Source organism: Mytilus trossulus, chromosome 8, assembly GCF_036588685.1.
Source record: "Mytilus trossulus isolate FHL-02 chromosome 8, PNRI_Mtr1.1.1.hap1, whole genome shotgun sequence".
NCBI classification, from domain to species: domain Eukaryota; kingdom Metazoa; phylum Mollusca; class Bivalvia; order Mytilida; family Mytilidae; genus Mytilus; species Mytilus trossulus.
This window is the reverse complement of record NC_086380.1, coordinates 772,080-788,386: the sequence shown is the minus strand read 5'-3', so window position 1 is coordinate 788,386 and position 16,307 is coordinate 772,080. Positions and strand designations below refer to the sequence as shown.

The 16,307-nt window shown below is 34.6% G+C and overlaps 1 protein-coding gene and 1 long non-coding RNA gene across 2 annotated transcripts; both read right to left on the bottom strand.

The window, feature by feature from the left end:
• Window positions 1–270: 270 nt before the first annotated feature.
• Window positions 271–4,738, bottom strand: LOC134728081 (uncharacterized). The gene is made up of 2 exons (XR_010108762.1): window positions 1,392–4,738; window positions 271–696 (listed from the first exon to the last, which is right to left on the bottom strand). It is a non-coding gene; the product is annotated as an uncharacterized LOC134728081 (long non-coding RNA).
• A 2,560-nt stretch (window positions 4,739–7,298) lies between these two features.
• LOC134681506 (uncharacterized) lies at window positions 7,299–13,439 on the bottom strand. Its single transcript, XM_063541144.1, has one exon. The coding sequence runs from the start codon at window positions 13,437–13,439 to the stop codon at window positions 7,299–7,301; it is 6,141 nt and encodes a 2,046-aa protein (XP_063397214.1).
• Between the last annotated feature and the right edge of the window lie 2,868 nt (window positions 13,440–16,307).

Sequence of the window (16,307 nt, the reverse complement as noted above, 5' to 3'; positions counted from 1 at the left end):
AATTTTCTTTACGGTATGAATTTTTCTCCTTGTTTGAGATTGTACAGTAGTACCTGTAACTGCTTATACCTATTTCTTATTCACTTTTGCTTGATAAACTCACTAAATATCATATACATTGTACCACATCTCCTTATTTTTATATGCATTCCAATAACATGAACAATTGTAATTCAATTCTATATACCAAAGCAAAATGAACTGCACCACTTTCATTCACTAGTATGCATCTTTTGGCAAAATACAAGACTTTGTTCTTAGATGACACAATTAATATAATATATATTTATTGATAAAAAAATAAAATTTGGTATACAACTCTTTAACGGTATAAAAAAAAGCACAGCTGTGTCATAAATTGTGAAATTTGTGCTGAAAACATAGACATTGATGGTATTTGAGTAATTCCATATGTGAAGCTCAACATTAGCTCGTCAGTTGGTGGTGGACAGTTATAGTTCCTTTCTGCAGGCTAGGATGAATGACTTTTCAGGAAAACCAATTTCACAAATCAAAACTTTCCTCTAGCATGTCTAGATTTCTCCTACAATATTCATCCAGTTTAGTTCTTTTGTTTTAATTGGACACCGTCCTGATTTTTAATTTTGCAAACCATTCAGTCTCTTGCTTGCAAATGGTGCATGAAAATAGGATGGGTATGGCAGTAGACAAGTCTCTTTAAAGTGGGTTTGTGCCCTGAAAAAAAGTTTTATAACTTAAGTTTAATTGAAACTTGTGCAACACATATACCTAAATAACTATATAACATAGAAGAGAGTATCATTCGTGTCAATGTTTTGTTCCTGTTTACATTGTCATTGATATTTTTTCAGAAAGCCTGAGGCATAGCTCATGAATTCCTGTCATTAGACATTACATCCTAAATTAACATAATTACTGCTAGAATGATTATCAGTATGATATACGTACACTTTCATTGTACAGCCCAAGTCTTCAGTATATATAATTGTTGCATTCATTCACTCCTGTGTTCAGTCGTTCAAAAATTTCTAAACATCAACAAATGAACTTTAATAACAACAAGAAAACACTAGAAAAGATACGTACATTTTACATACAACCCGTGTTTAAGTGTATTTGAAAGAGAAATAAATCTGGTTAAACGATGTAAAAAGGAGAAATATATCTCGTTAAACGATGTATAAAGGAGGAAAAAATGTAGATATTGCATTACGATGCGTTCTACCTAATAGCACGTGGATATGTGTTTACATATTTAGACTTGACCCAGTATGACCCGTACCTTGTAGGTCACCGCCGTCGTTTAAATACTTGACTACAGTCGTGTATAAGCTAGACAACAAAAAGCTTAAGCCTGTACTATTTGTGTGAAGTAAATGTGTTTGTTCTGTACATTTAAATTGTTTTACCTGATAGTAAGAACGTGTATCTATCCGTTTCCTTCTCAATTCACTTTGTCAAATTCTTCGAGCTTCTTCAAAACATACGTATTACTGCGCCGGATGTGAAAAAAATATGAGAAATCCTCGTAAAATAATGCTATTTTCAATTTTGTGGAATCCATTTTGTTATATTAATTATACAAAGATAAAAAAAAGTTACGATTAATTATGAATTTGCATATCATTATACGGAAAGTTTATGGACTATTTTTTAAGTCGGTCATTTTGGCGGTAAATCATGTACACATACACACGTAGATTGGCTGGTACCCGATTGTAATGTTACACATCAAATATATCAAATAGCTAATACCCGGAACGTAGTACCGGGAACCAGGATAATACGTAGATAACATACATAACTAATACCGAAATTGAAAACGCTTTACGGTTTCTCGTTCATAAACCGAATTCCGCTTTGAATTATTGAAGATGCAATATTAATCATGTTCAGTCGACTTTTCATTGTTATATCAACGTCTGAACTAATTAAAGAATCTTTAGATGTCAGATAACACTTGAAATTGACCCGACCTCTTTCCACACGGAATATACAACTATTGATAGTTTGTAGTCAGGTTGACTGCTTATAATGCAAAATACACACTTATAACAAGTTCTATAAAACGAACAATACACACTGATCGTTTCTTTAGTCCCCAATGTAAATGAAAGAAACAAAAACCATATCATACCATAACCAGATGCTCCGCAGGGCGTAGCTTTATACGACCGCAGAGGTTGAACCCTGAACAGTTGGGGCAAGTATGGACACAACATTCAAGCTGGATTCAGCTCTAAATTTGGATTGTGATTAAATAGTTGACACAGCATAGGTTTTTGACACAGAATGAATGTGTTCTAATGAACTTAAAATTTTTTGTTTTCTCTTAGAGCAATTCACTATGCTGTTGAATATTAATCCTCTCAAAAAAATGTTTGAAGAAATTTTCTTTTTATTTATAAAATTTCAAATGAGAAAAATTGAACCCAATTTTTTAATCACATCCCCCTTTTCCTTATTACAAAACTAATCTCAATTAAAATATTCTAATGGAGTTTGCAACAATAATAACTACTCATTTAAATACATCATAAAATATTAAGATGTAAAAAAACTGCTTGTTATCACTGAATGGTAAAGATTATTAAAATTTATCAGTTGGTAGTAAAAAGTGAATATACATTGTATAGTGTATATAACAAAGATTTAAGTTGATTCTGGACAAAGAAAGATAACTCCAATTAAAAAAAATTCTTGCTATTGCACAATATTGTGCAATTAGATATTTCTTGCTTACTACTCTGGACAAAGAAAGATAACTCTAATTAAAAAAAAAATTTGCTATTTCACAATATTGTGCAATTAGATATTTCTTGCCATTGCGCAATACTGTGCAATTAAAAAGACTTGCTATTGTACAATACTTAATATAATAATTATAGATCCTGATTTGGACCAACTTAAAAACTGGGCCCATAATAAATAAATAGTTGACACAGCATAGGTTTCTGACACAGAATGAATGTATTCAAATGAACTTAAAATTTTTGTTTTCTCTTAGAGCAATTCACTATGCTGTTGAATATTAATCCTCTCAAAAAAATGTTTGAAGAAATTTTCTTTTTATTTATGAAATTTCAAATGAGAAAAATTGAACCCAATTTTTTAATCACATCCCCTTTTCCCTTATTCCAAAACTAATTTCAATTAAAATATTCTAATGGAGTTTGCAACAATTACTACTCATTTAAATACATCATAAAATATTAAGATGTAAAAAAACTGCTTGTTATCACTGAATGGTAAAGATAATTTAAATTTATCAGTTGGTAATAAAAAGTGAATATACATTGTATATTGTATATAACAAAGATTTAAGTTGATTCTGTACAAAGAAAGATAACTCCAATTAAAAAAAATTCTTGCAGATATTTCTTGCTTACTATACTGGACAAAGAAAGATAACTCTTAATTAAAAAAAAAATTGGCAATTTCACAATATTGTGAAATTTGATATTTCTTGCCATTGCACAATACTGTGCAATTGAAAAGACTTGCTATTGCACAATACTTAATATAATAATTTTAGATCCTGATTTGGACCAACTTGAAAACTGGGCCCATAATCAAAAATCTAAGTACATGTTTAGATTCAGCATATCAAAGAGGCCCAAGAATTTAATTTTTGTTAAAATCAAACTTAGTTTAATTTTGGACCCTTTGCACTTTAATTTAGACCAATTTTAAAACTGGACCAAAAATTAAGAATCTACATACACAGTTAGATTTGGCATATCAAAGAACCCCAATTATTCAATTTTTGATGAAATCAAACAATGTTTAATTTTGGACCTCGATTTGGGCCAACTTGAAAACTGGGCCAATAATCAAAAATCTAAGTACATTTTTAGATTCAGCATATCAAAGAACACCAAGGTTTCAATTTTTGTTAAAATCAAACTAAGTTTAATTTTGGACCCTTTGGACCTTAATGTAGACCAATTTGAAAACGGGACCAAAAATTAAGAACCTACATACAGTTAGATTCGGCATATTAAAGAACCCCAATTATTCAATTTTGATGAAATCAAACAAAGTTTAATTTTGGACCCTTTGGGCCCCTTTTTCCTTAACTGTTGGGACCAAAACTCCCAAAATCGATACCAACCTTCCTTTTGTGGTCATAAACATTGTGTTTAAATTTCATTGATTTCTATTTACTTTAACTAAAGTTATTGTGTGAAAACCAAGAATAATGCTTATTTGGGCCCTTTTTTGGCCCCTAATTCCTAAACTGTTGAAACCAAAACTCCCAAAATCAATCCCAACCTTTCTTTTGTGGTCATAAACCTTGTGTCAAAATTTCATAGATTTCTATTAACTTAAACTAAAGTTATAGTGCGAAAACCAAGAAAATGCTTATTTGGGCCCTTTTTGGCCCCTAATTCCTAAAATGTTGGGACCAAAACTCCCAAAATCAATACCAGCCTTCCTTTTATGGTCATAAACCTTGTGTTAAAATTTCATAGATTTCTATTCACTTTTACTAAAGTTAGAGTGCGAAAACTAAAAGTATTCGGACGACGACGACGACGACGACGACGACGACGACGACGACGACGACGACGACGACGCCAACGTGATAGCAATATACGACGAAAATTTTTTCAAAATTTGCGGTCGTATAAAAAGAAGAGGAGAAATTCGAACATTTCCGGATCTATTTCTGGCCAAAAGACCCCCAGCATGGATTGCGTATGAAAAGATGAACCTCATGACTTAAAAGTCAGGCCTTAAAGCACTGCCTTTAAAAATGGTTGGTTGAACCTGGTTTTGTGGCATGCCAAACATCCCGCTTTAATGGCAGTGTTAATTATAACATTAAAATGACAACATTACACGACAGGATTACAATAAATAAACAGATAAATGGGTGAAAATAAAGGACAGAGAAACAAACGAGTAATAGCCATCAAAAGGTAACAGGTTAAAAAATATTTGTTATACGCCAGACGCGCTACGTCCACACATCTATGTTTAACTAAGCTAACATTATACCTGTTATAGTTGGTATGAGAATGGATGAATTTGAAGATTGCAGACAAGGACAAAAGGATCCCGTAAATTCAGAGTTATTGTGAGATTTGTTTATTGTGAGAGGGTTAGCGCTATAGAAACAAGCTTAATCCACCATTTTCTACATTTGAAAATGCCTGTACCAATTCGGGAATATGACAGTTCTTGTCCATTCGTTTTTGATGCGTTTTCTTATTTGATTTTGCAATGTGATTATGGATTTTCCAAATTCATTTCCCTCTAAGTTCAGTATTTTTGTGATTTTACTTTTTATTGCGAATAATGCGACCGGTTGAGGACCGCAAAAAAGGAATTCGTATTCTATAATTATATACATATGTCGGTTAAATATTTTCTAACAACCGCAATAATCAATCTAGCATTTATTTTCATTCTTCAAAGTTGAAAAAATAAAGCCACGCAATAATTTCTGATATTACAATAGACTGCAACGAGGCCTTCTATTCTTCACTAACAACCTTAAATCTGTTCGGGTTAGAAGACATGGAATTCAAGTGCAACTAGATTAGATAACGAATACGGAAATATATCTTATGGTCAAGTACAGCACCTACAAAACAACATCTCCATGATATAAAGGTGGTTGACTTTATATCATCATGCCTGGTATTTAAAATTAGATCTAAAGGACCTTAAAATATCTCTTATTTACGTCAGATGACAATAAGATGGTATAAAAATAGAACCAAGTCTGGAATATGGCAGTTGTTATAGAAAAGTCGTTACTATATCTGTTAGCGGTTTTTTTTTAATTCAGTGTTCCTGTTGTTCTGGGTTTTTTTTTCTTTTATAGTTGGCGTTCTTTGAGTTTTCTCCAAATCGTTATGCACTTTAAACACCGGTATACTACTGTTGCCTTTACTTATGTATTAAAGTGAACTCACAAAAGACAAATACTAGTAAGGAAAGAAAACAGTTGGGCACACAAAGTACAGTGAGATAGAATGTATCATTCTGTTCTTTCTTTATATGATGCATCACCTGTCAAACCAGTCTTACTTAAGCACAACGCAATAGTAAAGTTTAAGAACATTTAAATTTCAATAATTCGGTCATTCAAGTAGGAAATGGACGACATCAAAAGTTCAATGACTGATCCCCCCCCTTTAAACTTAATTTGGGAAAAATTTATTGACCAATAGACATACAGGTAAAATCGATGTCAATTAAACAAAACTTGCAGCAATTCTAACCCTACCCCTAAACTATTTGATTTAAGTTTTTTGTCCTACGTTGATCTTTTGGTGTCGGCCCTAATCAGATCGTCTTTTTAAATGATTCTAAAAAGTAAGGACACTTGAAACAATTTATTTTTAGATCAAACAATTCATATTGGTGACCTTATGATCATAGTTCAAAGTTTTTAAAGGAAACGGCTTTAGGAATATATAGATGGATACGATATCGATATGTTTGTCAATAAAACATGTTGAATATTAACACAGCGTTAAATCTTATCAGTGTCAATAAGACAGATTCCATCAAAGACCTTATATTGTTAAATAAGGAGTATATAGTAAAATGTATAAAACTAATTTCATTACAAAATGTGTGTCATGTCACACAAAATATGATGTAGGTGATGAAATATTTATAAATACCGTAAATTAATAGATAATACAAGGTCCTTAATTAAATGATGACGTGGACAAAATATTAACAAATATTTAACTTTGTTATGCCTCGTGCATAGATTTGCATTACAGATAACCAAACTTAGTAGATTATTCAAACTTAAATCCATCTACAGGATGATGGTAAAAAACTGAAAATACAAAGATAATCACTTTTACAATTTTGAAAATTACGTACGCTAAATATTTTATGACACAAATGGCTTTCCATACTTTAAATTTTTCATGAGCGAGGTTATTTATAGAAATTACAATAAATCTTTAAAATGACTAATTAATGTTCAATAATGAATGAATTGAATGTCTTAGTGTATATTAAAATGAAACACAACTGTTTGTATAGTTTGTAAGCGTTCTAATAAAAGTTCTTTGTGTTGCACATATTCTTGAAGATACGCATCGAAAAACATAAACACAGGTAAGCAAACAAAGTCACATCTTTTGTGTCGATTCATAACAATAATATAGATGCTTATATACATGTAAAGAGTTCAACTTACGCCGTGGTTGGCTCAGAATATTGTGTCAGTGAATGTCCGTCATGGAACGGATTCCATTACAAAGGGAGATAAATCCAAAAAAGTACATATGGAGCGCCGGTGACATTACACTCCCCGTCTGATATTAAATATATCACTATCAATCAGTTTCTATTAACACAACTAGTTCGGTGATCGGACGGATGTATGAAACTCTTTCACCATCTTTACGTATGATTCGCAACGCTACTTTGCGGACTCTTTTGTCTTGACTTGGAAAGGTGTCAGTTATGATGCCGACAGGCCAGCTACATCTATGAACAGAATTGTCTTTCAATAATACTAGATCTCCAACTGAAATGTCTCGTTTTTCTGTTTGCCATTTGCGACGTTTTTGCAATGTCTGGAGATATTCAACTCTCCATTTTCTCCAAAACATATCAGCCAGTACCTGGACTCTTTTCCACTGAGCTCTATACATATTGGTCATATCAAAGGTGTTTTCAATCGTTATCAAATTAGGTTTTTGAGTCAGAAGCATTGCTGGAGTTAGAGGAATCGGGTCCTCTGGATCTGTTGAAACTTCAACTAGTGGCCTACAATTAACGATGGCCGTCACTTCTGCCAAAAGAGTTATTAGTACCTCGTGTGTAAGTCCACCCTTTACGTTCTCTAGAAGAATTGAATCAAGGACACGTCTTGTGACGCCAATCATCCTCTCCCATATACCGCCCATATGAGAAGAATGCGGTGCATTGAAAACCCATGTAGCTCCCGACTTGTACAAACAGTCCTTAATATTATCATCGTCCACACGAATAGTATCTATTTTTAGTTCATTTGTAGCTCCTACAAAATTTGTTCCACAGTCTGATCTAATTTGTTTCACTTGTCCGCGTATAGACGTGAATCTTCTAAAGGCATTAATGAATGAAGAACTACTCATCTCTTCAAGGACTTCAATATGAATACCCCGGGTGGTGAGACAGGTAAAGAGAGCGGCCCACCTCTTTGAATTGGCAGCGCCACCACGTGTCTTCCGAGTTACTATCTCCCATGGTCCAAAGCAGTCAACACCTACGTAAGTGAAAGGTGGTCCAGGTTCCAGGCGGTCGACAGGAAGATCTGCCATTTTCTGAAATTGCAGCTTGCCTCGCAATTTTCTACAAATTATGCACTTGTGAATCATTGAAGACACAATTCTTTTCGATCCGGTTATCCAATAACCACCAGTTCTAATTGCTCCATTCGTGATCAATCTTCCTTGATGTTTAACTTGATGATGGAATTTTCGTATCAACAAAGTGGCTATATGATGTTTGCCTGGAATGATAATGGGATGTTTTTCGTTGATTTCAATATCAGCATGAGATAAACGTCCTCCTACACGTAATATACCTTCCTGATCAACGAATGGATTAAGAGAGACCAACGGACTGTTCGCTGGTATGTTTTTTCCTTCGACACAACTAAGTAACTCATCAGTATAAGTCTCTTCCTGAACAGCTTTGATGATATTTATTTCTGCCCTTCGGCTATTCACGAGATTTAAAGATTCCCCACAGAGATGCCATCCTCTTCCGTGGTGACAGGAGGCTTTACCTTGGTAAGAATCTACGATATGTTGAAGTCTAGCAATAGTGCCTACTAATTTGTTCCAGTCTGAAAATCTGTCGAACCTTTGTGATCCCATATTAGAGATGTCTGAAATTTTCGTTTTGAGACATGACACATTCCTGACTTCCTTGTCTTCAGACGGGTCCTGTAATTGATACTCCGTTTCACTGATCGAGTTTTCACCTATGGTACGAGTTAGTCCATGAAGCCACATGCTTGTTTGTAAATCATTAACAGCAATCGATCTTGTTGCCTGATCTGCAGGATTGTTTCCTGTATGTACATACGACCATTGGCTTGCCTTCGAAAACTTTCTAATTTTAGCTACCCTATTAGCGACATAAGTGTAAAATCTCCTTGAATCGTTGGAAATATATCCAAGTACAACTTTACTGTCAGTGAAGAATCGAAACTTTTCCGGTGGTATATCAAGATGTTCCGTGACAGATTCTGCAAGTTCAATTGCCAAAACAGCTGCACAAAGTTCTAGTCTAGGTATGGTATGACCATGTGATGGAGCTACCTTAGCTTTTCCAAGGACAAATCCGTACTGTCGATCGTGATCTGACCTTTGAGCACTCAAATACGCAACTGCTCCAATCGCCTTTTCAGAAGCATCTGAAAAGATATGAATTGTTTTCTCTAATGTTGAAGAATAAGGTTCGGCAAAGTACGTGCGTGGAATTTTAACATGTTCAAGATCAACCAACGAAGTTTTCCAATCTTTCCACTCTGAATACTGTTGTGGCGAGAGTGGCGAGTCCCAGTCCTGACTTTCCTGAATTAATGACCTCATTAACAATTTGCCTTTTATAACAACTGGCGCAATAAATCCAAGAGGATCGTATATAGAGTTAATTGTCGACAATACACCTCGTCTTGTGAAAGGTTTAATTCCGGAATCAATTTGGAATGTAAACGAATCGGAATCTAAATCCCAGTTAATACCAAGGCTTCTTTGTGATGGTAGCCTGTCACAATCTAGATCTATTTCCTTCAAGTTTTTTGCTAATTCTTCTTGTGGAAATGCATTCATAACCTCTTTATTATTTGATGCGATTTTATGTAGTTCAATGTTCCCAATTTTTTCTAGAGCATCTTTTGACCTCTTCATTAAGCTGATTGCTTCTGATGCGGACGGTAGAGAAATGAGACCATCGTCAACATAAAAATTGTTCTCAATGTAATCCTTTACATCTGACCCGTACACATTTTCGCCAAGAGCAGCAGTTTTCCTCAGACCATACGTAGCTATTGCAGGAGAGGGCGAGTTGCCGAATGCATGGACGCACATGCGATACTTTGTTAGCTCATTTGACGGATTGTTATCTTTGTACCACAAAAACCTCAAGTAATCTCTGTGATCTTCACTTACTCGAAAGCAGTAGAACATTTGACGAATGTCTCCTATGACAGCGACTTGATCCTTACGAAAGCGCATCAATACACCAATCAAACTGTTCGCTAAATCTGGTCCGGAGAGAAGAACGTCGTTTAATGAAACGCCTCCATATTTAGCAGATGAATCAAATACTGCTCGTAACTGATCTGGCTTTTTGGGGTGGTAGACCCCAAAAATAGGTAAGTACCAACATTCTGAATTATTGTCAAGTTCGGGTGCTAGCTCAGCATGGCCGTTCTCAAATATGTGAGCCATGAAGGTAAGAAAATGTTGCATTTTTGTCTGATCTCTACGTAAACTATGGTCGAGTGATCTAGCTCGTTTCATAGCAAGTTGTTCATTATTCGGTAGCCGTTGTCTGTCCTCTCGAAATGGTAACGGTGCAATCCAATTCTTATCGTCGTCTTGTTTAAACTCTTTACCCATGATCTTGAGAAATTCTTTGTCATCTATTGACATTGCAATTTTGTCGTCATGATTAGTTGTTTGGAACACATTTTTTCCAAATGAATCTTTCTCGTAGACTTCGAAAGCATTTACACACGGTTGAACAAGCGAAGGACGATCGCCTTTCACTAAGAATGTCTTGTTCACGTTTACGACCTCAGGCACGTGAGTTTTGTCAAGACATGTTTCACCTATTATAGTCCAACCAAGGGGAAGTTTCTGGGCATAAGGCGAACCTCGTGGTCCTATTCTCTGATCCATAACGTGATGAGCCTCGATGATATCACGGCCTAATAATAACAGTATTTCACAATTTTCATCAATCTGAGGAATATTTGAAGCAATGTCCCAGAGGTGATTGTAGTATGCAGCTATTTCCGGAGTAGGAATTTCAGATCGAATGTTCGGTATACCATCACACTCAATTAACGGTGGTAGATCTAGAGCAACATTTGCATCTAAAGATTCGACGATTAGATTCGAAATTTTCTTACCGGTAATGTTGACTTTTCCAGAGCAAGATGAAAGTGTATAGCTTATTTCCTCGCCTTGAGCATTGAGTAAGGCTGAAAGTTCCGGCTTCATTAGTGATCTGTTTGATTGATCATCTATCAATGCATATGTCTTAACAGCATTGGCACGCTGGTTCTTCTGATATATTGTTACAAGTACCGTTTTAGCACATGACTTCCCTGAAAAGTAGTCTCCACATACTTGAGAGCACATTGCTTTTACAACTGGTGTTGAAGAATTTGGTTCCGAGTTTTGCGCTGACTCCCCGCCATTCGAGGATAAAGCTATCGGTGGCGTGTTAAAGTTCCTTTGAAAATTGTCAACATGAAGAGCAGTTGCATGATTACTGCTACATATGTCACACTTGACAGTACCACTACTTGGACAGTTTCTTTGTATGTGAGTATTCGATTCACAGCATCGGAAACAAATGTTTTTATCTTTCAATAATTTTCGCCTTTCATCTATTGGTTTGTTCCTAAATGCTCTACATTTATTTAGAGTATGATTGGTATTGTGAATTGGACATTGTTTATCATCTCTTGATTTCTCTGTTGACCTGCTATTGCCTTGTAGTTCCGTTTTCTTAGTTGCAACATTGACATTTCGTGAATTTCCTTTTTCTTTGCGATTGGTGACAACGGAGTCGTACTCATACATGAAGCTAGGGTTGTTCTTGATCTTACTTTGCTCTCTCAAAAACTCAGCGAAGCACTCAAAGGGAGGATATATTACCTTTTTATCCTTCATAAATTTTCCTGCTGTGTTCGTCCACTTTTCTTGAATATTTCTAGGTAGCTTAGAAACAATAGGGATTACTCCTATAGAAGAATCATACATGGCTAACGATGATTTGAATTTAGGTTCTAGTTTCAAAGATTCTATTTCGGAAACTAAGTCTGAGAGTTCATATAGTCGTTTATTTTCTTTGACGTTGATAGTAGGAAATGCGTTGAGTTTTGATCTTATAGCAGCTTCCACCATCTCAGGACAGCCATACCGGTCCTCTAAACGTTCCCATATTCTGGATAGGGCCAAAGTAGGATTACTGGGGTTAGAAGATTTAATGTTTAAAACATGTTGCCTCGATTCTAGACCGGTCCATTTTACTAGCATGTCAATCTCTTCTATAGGTGTAACTTGTAATTCTGTCATGATGTTTGTGAAACTTGACTTCCAAGTACAATAGAATTCTGGCTTATCATTGAAGTTAATTAAGCGAGATAAAAGTAACTCTTTCTTCAGTAGAAATCTTGTGAGGTCACTTGTAACACTGTTGTCTATCTTTTCTATAGTTTTGTTTTGGATTTCTGCTTGTTCCATAATAGGTGTTTCTTCATGAATTTGATCTGTTTGTGAAAGAGGTTCACTTGCCACTGATGGTACCACATATGGGATATCAAATAACTTTTGAGGTTCGTTTCTTGTTGACGGTACCATATATGGAATCTCAAATTCTGGTCCTGGTTGTAAAACAGAGTTTAATTTCAGGGAAGATTGTTCAGCCACATAGGCTTGTGTTCTTTTACTAGCAATAGATTTAATTCCTGAACAGCTTATTTCAGTACGCTCATCTGATCCTTCAGACTGTAACACTTCGACTTCAGCTTCTGCTGCAGCTACTTCCTTTTTGTATGCTAGAACTTCAAGTTCTGCATTTAATTCAGCCTTTTCTTTCTGTGCTGCTGCTTTGAACTTAGCCGTTTCTATTTCAAATTGTTCATCTAAGTTAGCTTGTTTCTTTTTTAATTCTGCTTCTTCCTGAACATATTGCAGGCGTACCTTTGCTGCTTCTGCTTTAGCTTTGGATTTTAGGTACACGGAGCTTGTACTCGTGTTTCGTGAGCTACTTGTTTTAGCTCCAGATCGTCTTGAAGAACTGACTGATCCTCTGTCTGTATCTTTGCGTAGTGCATCTGATATTCGCTGACGAAGACTTCTTAGTGATGCATCTATTAGTATCTTGTAGCCTCGAAAAGTTGTTTCGAAATATGACTTTTCCTGTAGGCTCTCATTGGTGTTATACTTCGTTAGAAATTCTAAGTAGAGAGTGCAGAGTGCTGAGAATTGGTCTACATGCAGTGTCAATTCTCTTTGAACCTCCTGCAGTTCTTGTAAGTTATTATCTTTAAGCGAATTAGCTGTATCAATAACTGCGTCAACTGTACTCCAGAATTTTTTTATCTGTCGAGTATGCCAATCTCTTGATTCTTCATAAAGAGCTTGCCCTCTAATTGTAAGAGTTCTTATTCTCTGTGTCGCATCGTCGTCCACAGCACCAGATTGCTCCTCAGAAGATCCATCTCTTGAAATTGTTGACATAATGGCACAAGTTCTTCTAACCAGTTACGGGCTTTTTTACTGTTATGCCTCGTGCCTAGATTTGCATTACAGATAACCAAACTTAGTAGATTATTCAAACTTTAATACATCTACAGGATGATGGTAAAAAACTGAAAATACAAAGATAATCACTTTTACAATTTTGAAAATTACGTACGCTAAATATTTTATGACACAAATGGCTTTCCATACTTTAAATTTTTCATGAGCGAGGTTATTTATAGAAATTACAATAAATCTTTAAAATGACTAATTAATGTTCAATAATGAATGAATTGAATGTCTTAGTGTATATTAAAATGAAACACAACTGTTTGTATAGTTTGTAAGCGTTCTAATAAAAGTTCTTTGTGTTGCACATATTCTTGAAGATACGCATCGAAAAACATAAACACAGGTAAGCAAACAAAGTCACATCTTTTGTGTCGATTCATAACAATAATATAGATGCTTATATACATGTAAAGAGTTCAACTTACGCCGTGCATGGTTGGCTCAGAATATTGTGTCAGTGAATGTCCGTCATGGAACGGATTCCATTACAAAGGGAGATAAATCCAAAAAAGTACATATGGAGCGCCGGTGACATTACATTAATGGCGGAATCTCGAGTACATACATACATTAATGAAAAAAGGGAGATGTCCATAAACCCTGACAAAGTCAAATGTTGACTTAATCAATCAACGAAAATATAGCAAATTAAAGATAATGATTAATAGTGTTATACAGTTCAATTTACTTCATCACAGGTCTTGTCCTTTTAAATTTAGATGATTTCTATTGTTTTTTTAATGTAATATATAAAAGAAACATAATAGACAGAGGCGAGTTTAGGGGGAGGGAAAAAAGGAAAATATTTGGTTGTTTATATAGGAAATCACTAAAGCGTGACTGGAGTGACCCCCTCTTAGGTCAGTCAGAGGGCCCCCACTTATAAAAAATCCTGGATCCGCCACTGCTAGAAAAATAAATTAACTTTTTATAAACTGAATATATACCTCATGTGAAATTTGAAAGAAGTGTTACTTGAAAGAGGACACAAAGTTTGTAGAAATTATCAAAGACAGAAATGAAAAATAATATATAGTGTATATCAGTCTTGAATCTATAAAACTCAAAACATTAATCAAACAGAAAGTTTTGTAATGGGTTACATGATGCCCAATCGTGTAGTAAATGTGTAATGTTTTTTTCTGTGTCGTCCTATGTGCATTTGAATATCATTTGGGTTCATATTATTGGAGCACTATAAATACATTCCTATGTACGGTGAACTATAGATTCAGGGCCAATACTATAATTTAGATGAGTGAATTCTCTCTATATATAGCTCTGGCAAAAAGCAAAATCACAAAAATACTGAAAATCAAACGAATGGAGTAAACTGTATATTCCTAACTCGGTACAGGCAGTTTCTTATGAAGAAAATGATGAATTGATACTGGTTTAATAGCGCTAAACATCTCATTTGTAGTATGACAGTAACATCAAATTCCATTATATTGACAACGATGCATGAACAAAACAAAACTAATACGTCAAATTGTCAAAATAGGGGTACAGCAGTCATAAGCGTGTCATAATCTCAATCAGAACAAAATATCCAACCAAGAAGCACAAAAAAGAATATATATGCAATTGCTTACTTCTTTTTGTATTTTATTTATGCATGTTAATACAACCCATAATAGATTGAAATATTTTAAGTCCGGTGATGCTACAGATCCATACATAAAATTGCCATGCTTTCATCTAAAGATGTTACTTCGCCATGTAAAACTTACTATGGAAACAAAAATAGTTCTATTAAGTCCACTTCATGCTACCAAATAATTTGTGTAAGGCTTCTAAAACATTTGTCCTTCAGCATACTTGAAGGTCAGTCATGACATTTGTGTCATATGTTGGAAATTGACAACGTACTTTCTTATGGTAGTTGCTCAAAACTCATTTCATGAACTTTTACCACACTACCGTATATTGGACTAACACATACAATGGCCATAATATATTTCCCTTCCATAAAATTCTGGAATTGACCTTAATAACGGACAATATAAGATAAAGGATAACACTGTTCATGTTATGATCATGTACATTCACACCAAAACACTCCCTAAATAGGCATGTGCTCCTCATCAAAAACTGTTCCAATAAAGTACCAGGAAAAAGTTAATCACAAAATTACTGAAACTCTGAGGAAAATCCAAAACAGATAGTACCTAAACAAATGGCACAATCAAAAGCTCAAACACATCAAACGAATGGATAACAATTGAAAAAGAAGTTTTATGGTAACCATCACCAAATGGTTGATTTATACGATGATGATTTGTCTCAGCTCACTGTCTTTCGCTGTCCAAGATCTTTAAATACCAGAAAAGATGTCTGATCTGTAGATTTGTGACCCTTGATCGTTTTGATTCACATAGCTCTTAGTGCATGCATTGTAGAAAATACTTAGCTGGTCAAGGCACAAAGTCTTGATACTTTTGGAGTTTGTTATTTCCAGAGTTCTTTTTGTTTTGCCGTTAATCACTTGTAACTTTTAACAAATTTATGATATTTGAACATAGCTAAAATGCTCTAATTTATCATCACCAGAATATTAAATTCGTCTGTGTGTGTTACATTGTCGTTTGGTTTTTTGTTGCACTTTAGTTTCTGATGTTTCGCTGTTTTTCCCTTATAGATGATGTTTTTCCCTCGATTTTAGTTTGTAACTGGGATTTGTTTTCTCTCAATTGAGTTTATATGACTTTCAAACAGCAGTATACTATTGTTGCCTTTATTTCTGCTTTATTTGAAATGTTTGAATTGTTTTCTTTATTTCTGCTTCATTTG

Excerpts from the sequence above, each read along its gene's own strand:
- LOC134681506 (XM_063541144.1), bottom strand. The coding sequence starts at position 13,439 with ATGTCAACAATTTCAAGAGATGGATCTTCTGAGGAGCAATCTGGTGCT.